The 22,790-nt window shown below is 38.4% G+C and overlaps 1 protein-coding gene across 1 annotated transcript in view; it reads right to left on the bottom strand.

Moving 5' to 3' along the window:
• The window catches only part of LOC131685686 (uncharacterized), a 34,480-nt gene continuing 11,690 nt past the window's right edge, over positions 1–22,790 (bottom strand). Inside the window, exons 3-13 of the mRNA XM_058969573.1 lie at positions 18,722–18,847; positions 18,465–18,650; positions 18,234–18,398; positions 17,316–18,153; positions 5,859–6,141; positions 5,661–5,796; positions 5,465–5,600; positions 4,892–5,404; positions 2,739–4,826; positions 2,246–2,677; positions 1–1,581 (exon numbers count right to left, since the gene is read on the bottom strand). Of these exons, the coding sequence (XP_058825556.1) occupies positions 1,010–1,581; positions 2,246–2,677; positions 2,739–4,826; positions 4,892–5,404; positions 5,465–5,600; positions 5,661–5,796; positions 5,859–6,141; positions 17,316–18,153; positions 18,234–18,398; positions 18,465–18,650; positions 18,722–18,847 (5,475 nt within the window). The 3' untranslated portion in view covers positions 1–1,009. The remainder of the gene's footprint in view (positions 1,582–2,245; positions 2,678–2,738; positions 4,827–4,891; positions 5,405–5,464; positions 5,601–5,660; positions 5,797–5,858; positions 6,142–17,315; positions 18,154–18,233; positions 18,399–18,464; positions 18,651–18,721; positions 18,848–22,790) is intronic.

Raw genomic sequence — 22,790 nt, forward strand, 5'->3', positions numbered from 1 at the left:
TTTTATTTGTCAGAAGCATTTATTCAAACCCCTTGAAAGAAATACACATACTCTATAGATTTATTATGTAATATGTACGCACTAAGTGTGAAGTGATTATACATTTCTACGTTTTACGGTTAGTGTTTCTCAGTAATAAATTTATTTTTCCCAATAGTGCATTATTTATTTCGCAAAAATATTGAACAATTAGACAATTTTTATATTTTGCCGCATGTTGTTTTTATTTTGATTGGTATTATTGTTTACAGCAGCGCCATCCATTCTCCGGATCATCCTGGAGTGTTGCACGAGTTCCATTATTAAATAAGCAAAACACCCATCGTTTTATGAAAATAAAGTAATCCATTTCTTCAATAATATTTGGCTAAACAACTCATTTACAAAGGAAATTAAATAAAAATGAATGACTAACCGAACAGTTCCTAATTGTTGAAATAATCTTCCCTCGCAACAATTCTCTAACACAAGAAAAATGTTCATACAAATTATCATTACTTGTTCATTTCTAACAAGGTTCGTTTCTTTTATACAAAATTATAAGCAACGTAAACTGAAGTTTTCGATTTTATTGCATTTCGGTACCAAATGCTACTTTACCGTTTTGGAGGAACCATTTTCTCATGTTTGTCGGGTTTTGATTGGGAAGGGAGAAAAGGGATAAATTTAATTTTATTTCCATTCTCGTTTCTTCAAAACTACAAAACTTAGTTCTACTCTTAACTTCAATTAAAAAATGTGATTTTATGTACACTCTCAGTTCGATAGTTTTATGTTCCGTTTTGAGAGATTTGAACTTTTTCTCCAAAAATGAAACAGTTCTCTGTAGCTACCGATTAACCTATAGCAATATACACTAATAGTTTTTTTTATAAAAAGCCAAAAACCCGTTTCATGAAACCTGCTTGGTAGGTCATTTCTTCCGGGTAACGGCTCTATATCACATTGTTTAGACTTCTTTTTCACTCTTCAAGTACCAAATTCAGATATTCATTCATTCTCGCTTGTCTTACATTATCGAGCAAAGTCCGGATGTGTCAAGTCCGTTCTCTACGCGAGGCTGCCGGGTAAACTCTATACCCTGCAAGCTCGGCTTCAAATCATACGCAATATCAGTCGGTTCTTCTCTGGTCGTCGCGACCGGCCCTTTATTAGAATTATCTTGTTCTTCTTCATGCATCATCATTATCAATTGATTGCTGCTGTTCTGGCTGTTCTCGTTGTGACCATGCACATCATCCAGATTGCTGTACAGTAGGTCGTCGTTGCCGTTTTCGTTGTAACCAACACCACCGCCACCGCCGCTGATGAGAACTGCAATACTGGATCCGAGTGTTGAGCTACTACCCGTGTTACTGTTGTTGGTGATGTTGCTGCTGGTCGTAGTAGTGCTGCTGCTATTGGTGGTGTTAGTTGTGGTTTTTGCTTTGGTGATGTTGATTTTAATCCGGTTGGTGAACAACCCCGAGGCGGGGGTATCCTGCATGTCATCGTTCCCATCAAGCGATGGTTTCAGATGCACCTGGCTGGTGCTTTCCAGCGTGCCCGATGGCGATGGCACAGCTTCAACATCAACCGTTTCTGATCATTACATAAAACGGAAATAAAATTAGGTTAGCATTATTAAAATTAATTTTTCAAATGGTAAATAACTCCAAGAAAAGAAACTACTACATACTAGCCTTTGGAAGCTGTAAATAAACCAGACCCTAAACTTACCGAAACCGCTTTCAACCTAAACAAAATATCACTGTAAACTGTTTCCTCTTAAAATGCTGACAGTATAATTTAAAAGTGAAATTTATTTAAGCTACCTAGGGCGAATGACCCATCGAGGTTAAAGCCCCAATAAACAATACAATATTTAGGCTACCTAGTTTCATATTCGTTTTACGACACAATAGCTAGTAAGTTGTGGTAAATTTCCTAGAGAATCGTGGTCTGATCGGAGCAACTGTGATAACTATTTGGAAGCCAGGTTCGTCTAGAATTGATCTTGTAGTTGGTATGACAAACTTATTGCAATAAACTGAACGGAATCTAAAAATGGCTGAAGCCAGAAAAAATTGCAAAGTAAATCAAAGTACGTAATCCGTTCCGCTTTTACCCTGACACGACTCTGTGGAAGGTCCGCTTTTTTCGCATTTTTTCTGTCAGCACTCCAAGATCTGCACATGTGATTGTAGCATAGCGCATGGTTTAAGGAACCTGAACTAAATTATTAAAATATACACTTCACTCTTACCAATCTCTTTGGTCGACTCCTGGACAACTGCCGATTCGATCGTGCCAACATCCTCGAAAAGTGCATCCTCTTCGTCGACTTCATCATCATCTTTCGGTTCTTCCTTCACTTTAAACTGCGACGTTTGCGAGGTTTCATCCATTGGTCCACTCTCGTCCAAATCGTTCACATCGATTTTCTCAATTGTGGGCTCCTGAATGGTAATATCGTCATCGATGCGTGTCTCTGTAATTTTTGGCTCTTGGGGTGCGACGACGACCGTTTCGCTTGCTGCCGAATCCAGCTTATTGCTATTTTCATCTTCGGTGACAGCGGTATCCGACTTCGGTAGCGAATCCAATGTTTCGTGGTCGTCATCGTCGGGAATTTCGGTTACAACTTCCTCACTCGGTGGCAACACAATGACGTCGTCGTCATCGTCTATCGTGATTTCTGGAACAGAAAAGAGAAGTCTTCAATTTGAGCCAGCCTATTGACGGCCAAGGCAACTTACCTTTAACGCTATCATCTGCATCGCTAATCGCTTCGCATTTGATTTTTACTTCTTCGACGTCTTCATCAATTTTACTTTGATCACCATCAGTAGTAGCATTCATCGCCGATTCGTCCAGCGTTAGAGAAGCCTTGTAGTCTTCGTAACACAGCGGATGATAGGTATTTTCATCTACGCGGATCGCGTTCTTCAAGTGCCACTCTTCGGTCTCTTCGTTGTAGAACTGCTCGAAGTCATCATGGCACATGTGGCACCTTTTGTCGATTTCGTCCGATCCTGCCGGACAACTCGGTAGTGGAGATTCAGCACTACGACCACCCTGTTCACCATCACCATTGAACTCGGTTTGCTCGGTCTGCTGGGTTTCGAACCAGTTCTTCTCGCGCTCCTCCAAATCCTCAATCTCCTCATACTGAATCCAGTCGGACACATCGTAGTACCATTTTCGAGAGTGAGCTTTACGGGCGGAATCACGATCGCGGCGGTTCTGACGGAAATGCCAGTCCAAGTGCTGACTGTATTTCATTGTTTGCTCCGGAGGAAACCGAACACCACAGCTGCTGCACTGCATTCCACGGAAAAGTTGAGCCACGATTGCCGTTTGACGGCGTTTTAAAGTGTCTGATTTGCTCAGATACACTGGGTCTATCTCTTCTAGATCTTCGTCCAGTGCTTTATCCAATCTGCTGGCCACAGAAGTGGAAGAAGACGATGCACTGACTGGAGGATTATTGGTTTTTGCCAAAATACCTGCTGCGACAATTTTTTTGTACAATTCATCAATGTTTATATTCTGTAGAATTGGCAAATTCATTCCACCCGTAGAATTAGAGGCGGCAGCTGGTGGTGGTGCCGTAGTCGACACGGGAACGACTGGTTTGTCTTCGGATTGAATCTGATACCCGGCTAAATTGTTGGAAACGTTAACTCCAGTCGATGCATGTGGCATCAGGTTTGTGAGATAATCCAATCCAGCCATTGGTTGGATTGGAGCTTGCGGTGGTGGCGGAATGATAGAAGAAGACGGGAATATGCCATGTACAGAAGGCGGACCCGGCATCAGAGGCATAATGTTGCCTATTGGTTGAACGAAAGGCATCATCATGCTTTGGTCACGCGGTGGAGTACGCAGATCTCGGTGTAGTGGCGTCCGCACCATATCTCGGATGTAAACCCGTCCTGGCACTACTAGTTTTGGAACCGCCGTAAAACGGATGTAATAGTCTTTTCCTCTTAGTTTGAACACTTTGGGTAGTCCACCGTATTCGACCAAAAATGGCTGATCGTTAATGATAACGGTGAGCAGAAAATCGGCAAATTGCAGCTTGTGCATTTGACCGTGAATTTCGATTATTTGTACCTGTGAGTCCAAGAACACGGGAATTATGGTTTCCGCATTGACTATCATATTGATTTTGCCAGCGACTAGATCATTTCGGCTCTTTCCAATCTTCACTTGAGGTGGTGGGCCACTGATTTTGAACACTCGACTCAATCCGTCCAAAACGATCGTTGTTGGTGGATCTCCGAAGTAACACTCATACCAAGTATTATCAATGTATAACTCTCGGGTTGGAGCTCCTAGCCTCATTTGGTAAACTTTGCCATCGATTGTGATGGACTTGTGGCACTCGTTGAAGCTCAGCTCAAATGAATCACGATCATCAACGATAACCATTCGGGAGCCTTTCTGAAACCCGATCTCCTTGGGTTCATCCCAACTCATGAAAATAACTGCAATATCATCGTAGAATCGTATTTCACGCTGAATTCCATCGATGTTGATCGTACGGACGCTCTCGTTAACTTTGGGAGGGACCGGCATTAGTATCGGTGGTTGTGGAGGTCCATTTGGCATAACCGGTGGGCCAGGAATACCAGGCGGGAACCGAGGTCCGATCATAGGTGCAACAATATTAGGATCCACCATCGGAAACGGAGCTTGTTCCCATGGATTCAGCATTGGAGCTGGTGGCCGCTGGTTCATTATTGGTGGACCAGGTGGCGCAATCGCCACAGGACCAGGCAAAGGACCTCTATTGCCCCATTGCGGTTGATTGAAGCGACTTTCTCTGACACGACGTGGATCTGGAGTGAAACATTTGCTATATTAATCAAGTAAAACGCTATATTTTCCAAACTCTTCATCTTACCTCTTTGCCGCAAATCGGGAACAGCACCGGTGAAATTGGATTTAGCTTCCATCGGTGCAATTTTACCACGGAAATCATTCCTTGGCATAGGTCCGATGGGTACTGCAGGTTGTGGTTTGATCTCTACCTCGTCGTTGGCAATTGGACTGGAGACAGCCGCGTCGTCTCTCGGTGAACTAATTACAACTACATCGTCTGGACCATTTGCACTTCCCCCTACGATTGCCGTTTTGTTACGCTTCATCATCTCCATACGCTGCGCCTGGCGAATCTTCTGCGTTTCGTTAAGTTGAATCACTTGTTTCATCAGAATGTTGTACTGCTCTGGAGTGATTTCACCCTTTTCCATCTGATCTTGTGCCTGCGCAATGATGGTTTTGATGTTAGCGTTCATTCCATCCTGCGAATTATCATCGTTAAGCACGTCCTGCGAATTGAGATGCTGTTGCTGCCGTAGGTCAACATCCATCGGTTTGGGTTGACTGATGGAACGACGACGTTCTACTGGATCCTCTGTAATTAAGGGCAAGGGTTTGAATGACGATCTAGTAAGGATAGGAAACAAAAACATACCTGGCAATTTATTGTACAACAATGGGCGTCCAAGCTTGTCGCGATCTTTCTTTGCGGCTTCCGCAATTTTCGCGCGGACTGCCTCCAGTGCAGCTTTTGACGATGGAGACGAATTTCCCTTTTCCACGGGATCGGGCTGCAACACAATGATGACCATCAACGATAAGGTCGTATGAATTCGCAACATTATACATACCTTGATAGTGGCAGCAGTTATTGGTGGCGGTGTTTCCGATATTATTGGTGGAGGTGGAGGTAACGGAGTGGATACTTCAACTGCGTTCATCGGAGCCGTTAGTTTTCTCAGATCTACATCCTCGTCACCAAACAGACTAAAAAACAATTTCATCCATCAGTATTTTTTTTGCAAAAGTGAAACTTAAATTGAACTTACATATCAATTTTTTCCGACTTGCTTTTTTTAGCAACTGGTTCCTCATGTTTGTGATTGCTGGGTCGCTTTTTGATGCTATCCGTTGGAATCACCACTAGTGGGAGTGGTGAAGGGGAAGAAGTCTCCACACTAGGAACAGGCTCAGTTTTTGGTATTGCCACAGATGGAGCTGGGACGCTCTCGGCACCGACAGTTTTCAGCAGCGCTGGGGGAGGAATTCGTAGATCTACATCCTTCGATGCTGGCACATTGTCTATTTCATGTGCTTCTCCCAAGGCTTTCTCTGTAAGATTCGAGTTAGATGTTGCGATTTTTTGACCTTTTGAGAGTTGGAAGGAATCTGAGATAGTCTTCCCAAAAGGACAATGGATTACGAGGGAAACTACGAGCACAGAATCATCAGCACTAATAGAGTTACCGCAAGACGAACTTTTGTCTATGAACACTTCTCATTCCTGCTAGTCATCTTTGTAGAAGATACTCCAAAAGTTTTCATTCGCACATTCATACAACCCGAATACGATGTAAATCGACTTCTTAACACCAGTATTTAAACATGAACAATGGGTTAACTGTTAGAGGTCATCGTTTGTAGTTTAAAATTATATTTTTCTGATTCTCGGTGATATTATCAACTGTTTGTTATTGGATTCTTTTTTGCTTTACAAATCGGCTCTAATTAACTATAAAAAAACAATTAAACATCATATCCTCTGCTTGTGGTCAGAATCGAGGACTATCCAGTTGCCTCATTTCCTGCTTCTACATTTATACGACAAAGCAATCCGTAGTTATGAAGAATAGGGAATAATTCCTACACGCAAACCAAGACTGTTAATATATAATGTGGACAGAACTTACTATCTCTCCGTTGACGAACCTTTAACCACCTATCCACGATGTTCCCCTGATATTTTAAAAATAATTTCATAAGCGTTTTGAGAAATCAAAATGGAATACCTCGGAGTTTTTTATTGTTCCTTTTCCTCATCTTAATTGAATGCGTTATATATCGTCTGTCCTTCGCCTACCAGAATATTACATGTCCTTGACCGATGACGCGAAGATCTTCCATCAGGCTCGAAAGTGTATCCATGCCGAATTTCTCATCTGCTCCTGATGTGATTGGGTCAGAATAGTTTGAAACAGCGGTTCTCAACATTTTTCGCACCACGGACTCCTTAGAAATCACCCTGGGTTGCTGCGGACCCCCACGGATGAACATCAATTTTGTATGCTATCAATATGTTATTTTCAGTTTGTTAGGAAGCAACACTTGGAATTTCAACATGCACTCTGAAAATATATTTTTTCTTCGCGGACCCACAGCATTGACTTCACGGCCTCCTAGGGGTCCGCGGACCCCAGGTTGAGAATCACTGGTTTGAAACATTAACATCCTGTTCCAAGAATTCGTTTGATTGGAGAATTTCAAGAGACTCACATCAATGAGCTCGGGGAGCCATCTTAGGACCCGCACTTGTGGATAACCATCAAGACGACAAGGCCGTATTTTTCAGACAGAAAAAAGTTTTAAGCACGTGCAACGCTGGCAATTTGCTTAGCTGTACAGGTTGCTAACTTAACGGTTTTCGAAGGCCTGCATCTCCAAGACTTCGTCGCCTAAGTGCTACGATATAGCTATCTCCTGCGACTACGGTCGCTACATTGTTGTCGCCGAACGTCACTTTATTACGCCTTCCGCTTGTCAAGAAATACGTTTAATGTAAAAAAACATACATGAACTAAAAAAACTAAGGAACCTGAAGCATGTGTTTCCTTTGAAAGTTCTTCAACAAATTGGCGATCTTACTACTACTGTAACTCTCAGGTTATGGGTAGGAAACCATCATAGAAGTATTCATCGTACGATGTTTCGATACTTACCTGTTCACCAAGACCAAAGTGATTAAGAAGTGTATGTTCACCATTCTTGGGTTTGATTATCCTAAATTTCCGATGGTATAGACTACGCACTTATTTTTTATCCTTAGAACTGATTCGCCTTGGTATTACCTCCCATTGTGAAACTGAACCTTTTCCGCAAAAGGGTCCTAGTGGAAAAGCTTTATTTTCTGGACTTAATGCTACGGATTATTTTCATTGCGTTGTTTATATTTCTATATAATATTAAAAAAATATTCATAAATTGTTAAAGCATGTGATGTTGTTTTAATGAAAAATTAATTCGATTGTTCTCTATTTCTCATTTTCTAAAACTTCGATAGACCGTTTAAACGACTCAAAATATCCAGCAAAAATATCATTATTATTAGTCCTGTTAAGACAGATGTCTTCCGTTTAATTCCAATATAGAAAGAAAGTTTTGAATTTTGTAAAAAAAATTAACAATATCATTTAGAAAGTGCGCCCGTGCCGTATAAATATAAAATATTCTCAAGCTTTTAAAATTTCGTTTGACTATGAGTAATTAAATGCAACTAAAGCTAACTTTTAATTATTTCTGTTGTAGTGATAGGAATGATCGCAAATATTTGTTTAAAACTCTAAAGTAGGTCGGATAGAACAAAGACCAGAAAATGATTCATGTTCCGCAACGGAATGTAGTACCAAGACTTTGCGTTGATTTTGAAATTTAGCTTCGACTGAAATTGCAACTGTACAATTCTTCTCTCTAAGAGGAAGAATTTTGGTAAAACTAAGAAAAAAAAATTCAATAAGGATAACATTCCGTAAAACCATTTTTGCCTTCGAAGGGCACAAAAACTATAACTAAATTAGTTATGAATAAATTTGCGCTTCGATTTTGTCTCATTATAATCCGACATTAAGTTAGTACCAGGAGTAAGCTAGCGCCAGATGGACACTAGCTCCAAAACGCCAGTGATGTTCCGAAAGAAAAGGAGTTCTGATTCAACAAATGAAAACTAGTGAAATTACAACTTTAGTTCGGCTTAGAAATACAGAGCCTAAGGAGAAAAAATTGAGTTAAAGCCAACACGACCCCCTAAAAATAAATGAATGCAACTGCCACTATAATTAGTGCAAGGCGTACACTGACTGAAACCTACTTAAAGATTTCATAAGTCGCAACTTATGAAGCTGAACAATTTGGATTCCAATAGAAGGTTATGCTTTTCATAACAGAACAGGGTGTGGGTTGGGAAAGGGTTAATGGATTGATGTATACTTGACGAATAATTGCGCTGCAGAATGTGATAAAAAGGTGCATTGAACAGTACTACTGTTGGCTGTTCAGAAATAAATACAATATATTTCTCCATAAATTTTTATAGCTAATGTATGTATTTTGTGATTATGTGATGCCAATTTATAAATGTTAAAAAGTTCATTTTATCCCGTGGTTTAATCAAGTTTTTGAGACCGCAACCGTAGATGTGCGTGGAAGATCGCGAAAAGCTCCCAGTGTATGGCCCAGGTACTAGAAGATAATTCCCCCATAACACTAGAGTTCCCGATCACGCCTCCATGAATATGAGCCTCATTTTTTTATTGGTCCAACTGAAGACATGAATCTAGGCTGTTAAGAACGAGGGCAGGGACATCCTAACGTGACCGACTCATGATCGCGCAAGCGGTGGGTTGTTACCGAGATCGCGAGTATGTGTGGATAATTACAATTGCATGTTCGCATTTGTGACCCGGTTTGTGTTATCGCGAAGGCTAGCGGCGTTTGTATGTTTTGAATGAGATATTATGAGTGTATATGGGAGCATATGCAATTGATTGTGTTAGTGAGTGTTACAATGAATCTAAATTAAGATATAGTGATAAAACGAAAAAGAACATGCCAAATTAAAAGAAAAAAATGAAGACATTAAGTAGAAGCGTATAAATTAATTGATTATTTGGTTTACATGAGTAGTGGAAAAGCAAAGCAAATAAAAATAACTAAATAAATAAAACAAAAACAGACAAATGAAGTAGAAGAAAAGAACGGGAGGGACGTATTCTAAGTTGCTTATATTTGGGAACATAGCCACTTTATTTGACGGATTGGTTCGCGTGGATGATAGTTCTTCAAAATTACTAGGCACATTTTGGACATTTGATTTGATACGGTCCCAATACTATGGATAGTTTTTAAATTTTAAATTCAATACATTGTGCAATTGAATGATGTTTACTTTAGATTTGGGTTTAAATTGGTATGATCCGAGTACTTTGGCTAATTGCTCTAAGTTTTAATGCATTGTGCAAATTGAATGATATTTAATTTAGATTATATGTAATGAACCACTAACCATAGGATACTGTATCGGTCTGGACCTAGTTGAATTGATAGCATAAATAATTTAATCTGCCAGTCGTCAGGGTATCCCTTCGCTTCTATCCACCACCTGAAGCACGCGCGGTGTTGCTTTTAGATTCTAGGGACCAACAGAATCCAAGGTCTCCAAGCTACAAATCCCTAAGCATAAAAATTTGCAGTCTGGAGTCCACCGCCAAGCCCACGGATTTTGGAAGCGGCTTAATTCTACTAAAAATATGGGAATGAAACGTAAGTAAATAAATATTCGCTAATTTCTCATTGCTCCATATTTTGCACTTCTTTCATAAGACATACGTGGAATTTGCTCAAACGTACAAGACTTTTTTCCATTTATTTTTGAGCTTCGTAGAAATATTACGATGCATGACTCATCAAATTAACAATTAGTGCTGCTTATTTGGTAATAATTTTTGACTGACTTCAGACAAGATTTTCGAGTTATTCAGACGGATTTTCAGAAGTAGACGGTTATGTTCCAAAATTAAGTGTAAATATATTTCTGAAATATAACTTTTTACTGGAAGGAGATATACAGTTTAAATCTTCAGCAAAGTTATAGAGAATATTGTTTTAAGCAATTTTACTGAAGATACTAACTCTCTAACTACAGCTGTTTCGTTGTTTTGAGACAGTTTCGTTAAAAACCTTTAAAAATCAGTTTTTTTTTAAATAACTTTTGTCGTATTCATTTCTCAACAACAATGTTCTCTGCAATGTTTTAGATATTATAAAAAACCACTGTTTCGTTGAACAGTTTTAAGACGCTACGATGTTTATAGAAAGAATTAGAGCTGCTTCTCTGATTAAAAATGTCATATTTCTGCGAAAGTTTTCTGAAAAAGTTGCAAAAATATGCAGATGAATTGGTGTTATCTTGGAAGTACTTACAATCTAATATTCTGAAGGAATGGTTTGTATCTGATAGTATCCAAGAGTGTTATGAAAGAATGAAACTACGAGAATCTGAGTGTTTTCTTCGTCGCAAACTGGTTTGTCGCTTGTGTTAAGCTTTATACCATCTTCTAACACAAATGTACAACATTCTGCTGACCAGGCTACCATCCGTTGCATAATTAAATAAACGGTTTCAAGAAAAAGTAAACTGATTATGAAATATAGGTATATATACAAATTATAGTCAAACGTTTTATGAGTACAGAATCTAAAAAAATGATTTTAGTTATAAAAATCGGTTAACGGGTATAAAATTGATGTTATAATTAACAAAAAGCACTCGTAGTTCCATTGAGAATTGCGTGAAGAAGAGCTGTGTAAAATTTCGAAACAATTGGTCCAGTAGATCATGAGTTATGATGCACACCGATTTTCTTAACGTTTCCCCGGAAGATTCACCCTAAATTATTTTCAATATTTTGCAATGAAAATTAGGGAAATTAAGTTCAAATGTTGCATTATTATATTATAGGGAAATGCACTGATGTAACTAACACTCTGAGTCTCATTAAAAACTAATAAAAGCAATTTTCACTAAATGAGCCTTGCCTCTCATACCCCCCCCCCTCGATCTTAACATGAATATTTGTTTTGTATATTGTAAACCGTGAATAAGCACAAAATGGAAATATAGCAGTTACGATATTCATTGGTGATCTGATGCTTCTTTTCTATTTAATCTATATATTACTGATAATAAATTTTATGATAAGCATTCCGGTATGTTTTCATTTTTCAAACATTCTCATGTAAGCCGTTTATTAGTTGGCGATTTTGTTTAAACGTAAGCTATTCCAGTTTTGCAGTAAAACCGAGGGCGATCCAAATGACGACGCAGACAACAGCTCATCGAAAGAGTAGAAGATAACTAGATTATGAACATTTTACTGAAGAATACAAAAGCATGGACAATAAAATGATTATAAACGGATGTCGACATTTTTGGTTCGTTCCTGAGAAACAGTATATAATTTTCTTTTTTTGATCAACTATGACTGTCAATTTGTCTCCCCTTTTATGTTATAAGGAAATTCAATTAACAAGGGATGGGAAAATATGGGGCCCTATTCTCACAGTCACGTCACCTAGTGACTAGAAGGAATTTTTCTTCTAGTCACTAGGTGACGTGACTGTGAGAATAGGCCCCATGAAATAGTTTTATTAGGAGGTGAAGCAAGAAAAATTAGAAAAGTGTGGAATAGGATCAAATGAGCAAGCTTAAAGTTTTCCGACGATTCAACATTCAAGAGTCGACAGCTAGTACATCCACATGTTCCCCAATCAAGCGAATTGAACAATTCACTTGTAAGTAAGAACACACGTCTACTAACCAGCCAGGGAGACATCCGAATCAATGAGAATGGACTATGCCAGTCGAAGGCCACATGCCCACCATCAACCCATACAGATGTTGAACTACGATACGGTATTATGTTTTTAATATATATGATAGTACTACTTTCGTTTCAGTGGCAATGATAATACAGTAAAGACCCATTTTTATCAGCCCCTTGGTGAATTTTGGGCTGATAAAATCGGGACATTGATAAAATCGGGACATATATGTTTCTTTCTTTTTAAGAAACCGAAGCTCTTAAAATATTCTTCTTTAGTCCCTAGATAGAGTCTCATAACCTTTCCTGATTATTTAGCTTAAACTTCCCTTAAGAAGGTCTGACAGTGCAATTTAAATTCAAAAGCACTTTTTTTTGCATATTTCGGACCTCTAAGATAAGAAAAATATGCCCAAGAAAGGATTTACTCGAATTCAATTTGGTTTCTCTGCTAGAGACCATGAAACTACCAACTATCAATTTTCATATGAAGCTGATAAAATCGGGTCAAAAATCCTGATAAAATCGGGGGCTGATTAAATCGGGTTCTGATAAAATCAGGTCTTCACTGTATTATCAAGAATACGTCAGACAGCCAACTGACGCCATCCAATACAAGTTTGGGTGGCGACGTTAAAACTGTTGAATAGGAGTTGAGTTTGCCAATACCTAATAGACTAACCCAGTGGTGTTTCGGTTAACGGTCTGCCGTTAAAAAGATAAAGGTATCCTGTACCAGCGGTCTGTAGACCGGGGGAAAAAGTTGTGTAACCCCACTACATATGCACCTTAAGAGGGGATTCCACGGTAGTGCTGCAGCCAAGGGTTAAGATATTCTGGCGGTCAGGGCTTAGAAGTATTTGATCATACAAAATGGGTCTCACCACACTACGAAATAATGTTTGAACCACTCCAATATGTAAAATCACTTTCACAAGTTTTACAAACGAGGTATTGAGAAAAACGCTCGTTTCGATGCGTTTTACAGTTCAGTGAGCAGTCATACTGTTGCTTTGGTGTCGCTAGTCATACGTGGATCTTTTTAAAACATTATATCGCATAAAATCTATGAAATTCAAATTTTATTAGTATAATTTTTCAAGGTCAAGTAGCAAAAATCATTGACTGATTGCTCTAGATAGCTAGTATACCTTTAAAATTGCATACAATGTTCTGTGAGGTTCGGAACACATGTATAAACAGTTTGAAAACAGTTACTCCTTGAAGTTTGTAAAACTTTTCTAAAGCTTGTGGAACATGCCGTATCAAAAGTTTGCAGAGCTGCTTTGAAAATTCATTACACTTTCCCAATGTTGTAACTTTCATGAGGTTCGTAGAAATTTTGAAGTTTTCATACAATTTTTTAAAGTTTGCAGACTCCCCCTGGTGGTTGAAAACTTTCCCGAAATCCTTAAGATATTATTAAAGTATCACATACTTTCCAGAGATTCTTTAGATTACACCCAAGGTTGTAGGATCTTCGAATGTTGTTCTTCAAGTAATTTGCGACACTCTGAAGTTTGACAAAAAAACTACAACTTGCTTGAGTTTCGTACAAATTATCTAAAGTTCTAAGAATCTCTCCGTAAGCTAACAAACGTTCAAAATTGATTTTTCTGAAACACGTATAACGGTCCCTAGCACATGTAGGATTCTCTTCATAATTGATAATTTTCATGATCCATTGGGAGCTTACTTAAGATTCGGAATACTTTGCTGGAGTTTGCAGAGCTACTCTGAGTTGCAGAAAATTTCTTTAAAATATTCAGAAGTTCGCTTAATACCCATAGAATTAAAATAAAAACGTCCCATTTTGAATGAATTTTTTTTGTTGCTACGTACTATCGAGGGTACGCCCTGTCGAGATATGTCTGTATAGAAAACAGATGAATGTTTTTATTGGGTACAAATATTTTTAAAAAACACCATGGCATAGATGGCATAAGAATTTTCAAATCTGAAATGTATTGCCGCTATATGCATGACTGTCCCATGTTCTATGGGATTCCCTATATACATGGGACAATTATGCATAGAACGACAGCATATGTATTGCAAGTGAATATGATATGCATATGAATAATACACTTTTAATATAAAAATGGACAGCTGCATATTTGGGAGCACTGCCGCTAAAAAAGAGTATATTTTTTATATCCCTTGAACAATTTTCTCCAAAAGCATCTTCCGAATTGATTCTAGTCCAAATAATGATAGTAGTGTGTGATCAAAAGAAAATCAAAGTTTTTGACAATTAGCTCATGGACCGATAGGCGGTTTAATCGTCGCACAAATTTGTATTATTATATATTGGGTCTAGATGAACAATTCCTCCAACGTTGGTTCGAGTCCGTGAAGGTCGATTACATCGTCATCAACGTCTCTGATATTTTAAAATAACAAATGAACGAATTCGGGGCCCATGGTCCTAACTTTCATTACAATAATGAAAGATAGCGTTTGGTCACGGGTTTCTTACAATAATATTTTATTGCGTCTATCATCTACGTTTCGAAGGTCGATGTTTTCATCTTCAGGGCAAAAAACACTAACAATATTATCTTTGTCAAGTTGGTATGAACATTTGAACGGAATACGCAACGCACTGATCTACAACAGACGGTCACTGCTCAGCCTACTAATGATGTGTGCGTGGACCGTCTGTTCCGTTCAAATGTTCAAACCAACTTGACAAAGATAATATTGTTAGTGTTTTTTGCCCTGAAGATGAAGGCATCGACCTTCGAAACGTAGGTAATAGACGCAATTAAACTTTATTGTAAGAAACCCATGACCAAACGCCAACTCTCATTACTGAAAACAAAGTGGTCGTTAATCTTTCTTTCGTTACAATTGAAAATTAGGCCAAATACCCGTTAATGACCCTTAATAACGTAGGATTCAAAATTATTCCAAATGTCAGTTATGCAAAGTATCAGTTATACCAAATAATGCGTAAAATAAATGTTCTAAGCTGTGTCCCAGTTTAACCCTTTCGCGCTTATACTGTCTTTAGAGCACCATAAATTGAAACAGCTATAACTTTTGTTGTCCACAAGATTTCTTAACAAAAACAACTAAGCTTGATAGCTAAGAATATCACCTGTCATGTGAGAATTTACAACTGTTGGTATTATTAGTAGGGCTGAATTTATTGTAATTGATTGGATCCCGTTGAAGCAGTCTGCCAAGGACATTTTAAGATAAAAGTGAAAAATGAAATTTTGATAAAACTTCGTTGTCTTGTAATATTATTGAAAACTGGTAAAGCCTATCAATTTAGATCGTGTTCGACTATCTTTTCCCAGCAATTGTAAATATTCTAGGAGAATTGCATTGAGCATTTGAATGTAAAAATTAAGCAGCTTGTAGCGCGAAAGAAGCAATTATGTTGGGCAAAACAGCTTTTTCGTGTTTCATGACCCCAACAGTTCTAAGGAAAAATTGTTTTGAAACCCTATACACGGTAGAAAAAAGTTGGTCACGAAACAGTTAATTAATAATTCAAATAAATGGAATGATTTGATTTGTTGAAACATTAACAATGATTTTTTGTGAATTAACCTTCCAGTGGTCGCGCTAATTTTTATAACACTAGCGAACCCCTCAGTCGTATGGAGTCTGATTTAACCCTCAAAAGGGCAAGGGGTCTCAGAAGCCCGGCCAGTTACAGTGTTTCAATGAATTTGTAATTTGAAATACAAATAATCAAGCGTTTTCGGTCTTTTGATTCTCTCACCGATAAAACGACAAAAAAGAGGTTTTTGGCTTCATTGTGTCTTAGGAGCGATGCTTCTTGAAGCCACAATTTTAGCTTGCCTTTTTGAGAGGGTAAACAAATCCATGGCTTGTTCAGGAAATTGCTAATGTGCCTGTGTGATTCAAATTAGATGTTTGGGCATAGAATTAATGCTTAAAATTTAATTAATTTAAATGAAAATGTTCATGTCATGTACGAAATGTTCTGTCTTTAATCTATTTGCTCCAGGGAAATTAGCTGATCTTTCGTCAAACGTTTATTCATGTCCACAGAAACAAGCAGGACATTAGACAAATGTTCGTCAAAAGTTTTTCCTTTGTCAAATATTTGACACCGTATGCTACTACCTAAACACGCAGACTTTGGATTGATTTTTGGTTCATAGAATCGTTAAGGTTGAAGTGATCAAATGGGCAATTGCAAGCTCTGCTTCGTATCAGTCTCCGGTAAACACGAAATACAATCAACTATTGAAATTTTTCTAAATGTTTGTTTTTTAAGAGAACCCCAAGCCTTAAAATTAATCGTAACGCTATCTTGAGTTGCTATATCTCCACTGTAGCGATAAATCATGCACATTATAACGAGAATCAGAGAAAAATAAAATTAAACAAAACGACTCACCCTAGCGGTGCATCTCTTCACATGTAGACCCTTGTTCACGGTTGGACGCGGAATACGTATTTTGAAGGTGTATTCGAATCACGCATCACGCTCAAAACCACCACTGTACACGCACACACACCGCGTAAACAGAGCATCGATAAAACTCCCGATAGAAGAGATTGGAAAGAAAAACTACAATTTTGGTCCAAATGCCCTCTTGGTGTTTCCTTCATCAAAAACTGCATTTATTTGACAACAGATTAAATAGTTTAACGCTCTAGTCCTACGCTCTCTAGTGCTTAAGACAGATCTATTATCATATAAACAATCGCAATTGTTTATATGATAACGGGCCTTTGGAGGCATGATTTCCAACAACAGATATGACACCCAGCGACTGTAATGTCGTAGAATTGTTGTCGTTAGCGGGAAGAAAAAAAGAAGTTGCCAGATCACGCTGATCCGGACCATTGTCATTGCAATGCACTGTTTCTGTATGCTAGAACTTAGAGTAGATAGTGAAGGTAGTAAATTGGGCTCACTCTTACTTTGTTCGGCTAGAGGTTTGCTAACTAAGTTTTCCTGTGGAGGTGGCTGCGGCTGTTCCAGTTTCATTTTCTTCTCCGGTATCAGCAGACGGAGATCCACGTCCTTGGACTCGTTTGCAATGGGAATTAGATTCTCACTGCTGGATACGGGTGAAATCGAAGAATTGTCGGGACTTTTTGAAGAATCGCGAACACGACGGCTAATACTTTTGTTAGAGCCTTTGCTAGATTTGCCTTCACGCGGTTTCGGGGAAGTTTTTTCGCTTCTGGAAGGTGACTTTTCCAGTGAAGTAGATTTCTTTTTGGAGGGAGAACTGTTTTTCGGCGACAACGAGTCGACGGTAGGTTTCTTTTTGTCGGTGCTGGATTGTTTACCGGAGGAACTTTTGCTTGTTTTGGCTTCTTCTTTTTTGTCTCGCTTTTTGGTAGCATCGTACTCACTGCGCGTTTTTTGTGATGATATGGTACTGCTACCAACCGCACTAGATACTTTCTTCGGCTGATCTGCTGCTTCAGTCGGTGATGCTTTTACTTGGGGGTTGACTCGTTTGGGGATTCTGCCAAGGCGTTCTCTGATGCTAAGCGGTTTGCCCGATGGATCAAACGCAATCGGTTGATGGGGGATTTGAACTCCTGCGACCACTGTCGGTGTTGAATTGGTGCTGGCAGCTGCCATTTGAGCTGCAAGTTGAGCCTGCTGGCGTGCCAGCCGAGGGTCACGCGATTTGACCATATTGATCATCGCCTGATTAGGAGGTACAATGCGACCGCGCGGGGCAGTTCCCGATTGTGCAGGTTGGCGACCTACAGGGGCGGCTCGTTTGAAATCTGGGGCAGTCTATACGGTGAAAATAGGAAAGCGGTTTTTAGTAACAATGCAGAAAATAACATCAATGAGTGAAAAAGAACCAACGTTACCTCTTTCGAAACACTGGCCGTTTGCAGTATCAGCTGTTTTTCCTGTTCTTCTATTCGTTTCTTTGTAGCTAGTAGCTCCAGTTCAAGCTTTTTAGCTTGAAGTTCTAGCAGTTCACGTTGTTTATCGCGAAGCTGCTGTTGCATGTCCAGATTTGGTTCAGCGACCTATACAAGTGGGAAAGATATTTGGTTGTAAATTTCCGACTTGATCGATGAGAAAAAGTAATTTACCTTATTTTTCAGGAACATTGGATTGACGTGAATGGCAGGTGACTTTGATTTCAGTTGCGCCGTGATCGGCCAACCCGGATCAATGGTGTTGACTTTAATGTCCAACGCGTACAGCTTGGACTGTGGGAAAACATCGTTCCAAGTTTGGCGTAAACTGAACATTTTTTCACGAACTCTTTCATTTACCTTTGGGAATAAAGTTAGTGTAAACTGTAAGTATCAAACTCTTCGTAGATGAAAGGTTCGACAAAACTTACGGATTCGAAGACGCCGCAGAACAAACTCACGATGACCTGGCTGAACAGCGATTGATACTCTTTGCCGACGTTCTTGACGATGGAATCGACCAAATACAACAAAGGTAGCTTAGCATCCGCCTGAACCTATATACGAGGAAGCAAAAGGGTATAGAAATGAAGTAATGCTTGTTACTTTACCGTGTTTCCTCGATCCTCAGATTGGCGCCTCGGAAGAGTGATTCACGATTAACCGAGCAAACTATCCCTGAATATCAATATTTTCTTCACTAGTTTTATAACGTTTTCAGTAAATGATGCGGTAGTTATAATTTCAATTTTTAAAATTTTTTGATCTGAACCTTTGCTATATATACCATAATACACTAACGCGAAACGTATGCTTGTGTCCTAAACTATTATTACAATTAAATTTAAAATATATTTCATTGGTGCAACATGAAAATCTGCCAACAAATTTTGGGAATCGGGAGATGGATAACAAACTGGAATTACGCCAAGCGACGGATGTGTTACAGAATCAGAGGAAATTGATCAATCGACTGAAGAATGGAAAAAAAACAGCTAACAACAAACTTTCAAGGGAAATGTACACGTAGTGAAACTCTTTCGAAAGGTCGGATGATTTGCAGACACAACAAGTCCACACAAAATCAGCCAGGAAGTTAATAAACTCGGATTACAGTGGCATCACAAATGCACTTGAGGCGCTTGTCTAGTGTGATGTGAAACAGAGAAAGACGTAATATATAGAAGGGGAATAGCAGATTGATGGTGAATAAAAGATTCTTTGTGTCAAGCATATTTGAATTTTTAAACGCATTTTGAACTGTTTTTCAAATGACCCACGTATTCAAAAACCAATAAACCAATTGCATTCAATATTATTATGCACCAACATGAACCGAAACTATTATGGTATCGGTTGTAGTCTTTTAATTGAAATAGTCGCAAAACAAAGAAATGGCTGCAACCCTCGCGCAACGTTATTATTGATAGATGCTATGCTATACCAATTAAGCATCTTGACTTAATTGAACTGTTAAATTTGCTTGACATAAATTTGTAAGCATTTTTATGTTTTTTTCGATCTATGACGACACAGGGTTGTTATCACCTACACTGCCCAAAATCGCAAGTCAGTCCCATGTTCGATGGGATTATTATAGGCAGTACACATCAAAGAAGCGACTCTACCAACTGGACCACAGTCATTGACCTATCGAGCACATGAAGTTTGTCTATGGCTAAAATAGTCAATTGAATGTTTCTCTATTTTATTGAATAATATTGGGTGAAATTTCCTTCTTCCTTCATTATAACGACATTCGATTAGTTAGTTGAAAGTTACAGCTCACTAGCAAGGTCATACACTGCCCATAATCGCAAGTCAGTCTCATGTTCTGTGGGATTCCCTATCTACATGGGACTGGCTTGCGATTATGGGCAGTACAGTGCTATAAGAAAATAAATAAATAAAGTGCGAGAGACATTATCATTATGAACAGACCTAAATTCTTTTTGAACTACATAATTTCTCAATTAGTCATCTCTAGCTAATTGAATATCGATTAAGTTAAAAACGTTCAAAGTTCCATTTCCTGTGTATATTGCGAGTTGGGGTAGGTATTGAAATTGTATTTTTGGAATTAGAAACTACGAGGAGACACTTTTCTTTTTTTTCTGATTTTATCACAAACAGTTGTCTATTAACTGTATCATAAAAAATCTATCAACCAGTAACAACCTCTGTAAAACTATACAACGATGTCTCGATTTATGTTTTTTCCATATGAAAGTTATGGATATGCATGATAAAGGAGAATGTAGCAAGCTTATCTCGAAATATATGATTGTCATGTGCATGTGAAACAACCCTTTTCCAGGTATTGTTAGATCTAACACTAATTTTAAATTACTTCCCAAATTGAGAGTACTGAGCTCATATTATTGCTACGTGCTTCTATAGTGCATCTTGCATATGCAATATGAAAAATACGAAATTATTTGACAAGATGCTATTCAGAAGAGTTGACAAATTATACAGAATAACTGGAACCAAGTGCTTTAATGGTTGATAGTAGAGGTGAAATCAACACGCAGGTTTGTTGAAATGTAACTCACAGATTTGTCGGTGCGAACGGGTAGACTGTAATTTGGAAATAACAACTAGCAACTGGCAGGAGCTATGAGTAGACTTCCAATAATTGCATTACGAGCCTTGTGGTCGATAGGGATTTGAAATGTATTTACAACTTTTCAGTGAATCAAATTTTCATTTAAGTTTACACTAATCACCGGATCGAACGTAATAACAAACTTTTGTTTCGATGCACAGAATGCGCGAAAACGAAAAAATTGTATAGTGACACTTTATCTAATAACAAATAAACGTGATGGAAGACGTAATTGAGAATCGCTGTCTACGTTCATTGACTTTAAGCGATTATTTTTGCTGCTGTGTTTCCCGATAATGAAATAAGTAAAATGTTCCAAATTCTTGACGTATAACTTCTCTTGCGCTGGATCGAATTTGTTGCTAGTAGGAAGGAATCCCAGGAAGACATCGACGACGTTCGACCGTGTAGATCACATTCGCCTACTTGCAAAGATTGGACAACGACTGGGTACATCGTCTGACTCTACCGAATGACTTAGATCATATCTCGTCGATCGTTATGTATATGTATACCGTGGAAATAATGAAACAAACGCTTTCGTAAACATGTCAGGTATGCCCCAAGGAAGCAACCTTGGACCTCTGCTGTTCTCCGTGTTTTATAATGATGTTTCCAATATAATCCCACAAGGATACAAACATAAATACGCTGACAATCTCAAATTTTTCTTTGTCTATGTTCATTCGATTAAAATTTGAATATTTTACTATGCGAAAAGTTTCTCTTTCAATACTAAAGCAAAAAGTTACCATTTTAGGTCATTTGCTGGTAACTCTAACAAGCTAATTAAATATATTTTTCTTGCATCATCAGAAATTTTCTTTTCAACCCGTTTACTTGACAGACAAATGTATTCCACCCGAATTTAATGTGTGCGACAGCACCAGCAGTAAATTGAATCAGTGAAAGATTCGTTCTTCTATTTGCTGAAGGAAGAATAGTTCCGCAGGTAACCCATATTTTGTTCATCAATGTGAAGAAAATGGCTGTCTATGAACACTGGCCATCAATGTCAGCTTCTTGTTTCAATGAGAGCTTAACGGTTTCTCGCCATCACGAAGCGGTACAGTTTGGGCTTCTTCATTAGTTTATGAAACTAGGTATATGCCAGCTGAAGGCTGCTTTTCGTGAGACAATAGCGAGCTGAATGTCTCACAGTTTGCAGATATCTGTGGATCATCATGATTTAGAATAATTCTGGCGGAGATGATTTTTTTTTAATGTGCTGCTTTCATAGAGCATCATTTGTATATGTAATTATAACGTTCCATAACAATGCTAATCTTTAATATAAACTTACTTATTTGGCGGAAATCTTAATCAGCATTTTTCTAAAAGTTGTAAAGAGTTGTTATATGTGACAAAACGTTTACCCACATAACTAGTATTGAGTTCACATACACTTTTTTCATTTTTTCCCAAAATTTATCCACGTAAACAAATGAAATGCCATCGCTTCGTGACTTGTAGTGATAATAGAGGTACTACAGCTAAAACGCGTACATCCAATAAGGACGCACCATCGTGGATCAAAACCCTGGAAAAACTCAGAAAAGTTACTAGGAAACTGTATAACCGGGCTAAACGGACTGGACGATGCGATGAGTATAAAAGTGAGCATCTTCCGAATAATAACGTAGAAATTTGGAAATCTCGAAGAAAGAGAGACTGATGTGCGATCGGATTGAACAAACTGAACCCGTCGTTGCAAGACTACAAAAAGCTCTATCAAAAGATCATACAAACGGAGAAGGATGTGTGCAGAAGAACGATGGAACTTTCACCATTGATTCCCAAGGAACACTTTGCATCATGATGGAGAAACATTTTCCTGGTTCGTTTCCCATAAATAATGATATACAAACACCCTTATTCTTGTTTACGACGAA

Source organism: Topomyia yanbarensis, chromosome 2 (assembly GCF_030247195.1).
Source record: "Topomyia yanbarensis strain Yona2022 chromosome 2, ASM3024719v1, whole genome shotgun sequence".
Taxonomy (NCBI): Eukaryota; Metazoa; Arthropoda; class Insecta; order Diptera; family Culicidae; genus Topomyia; species Topomyia yanbarensis.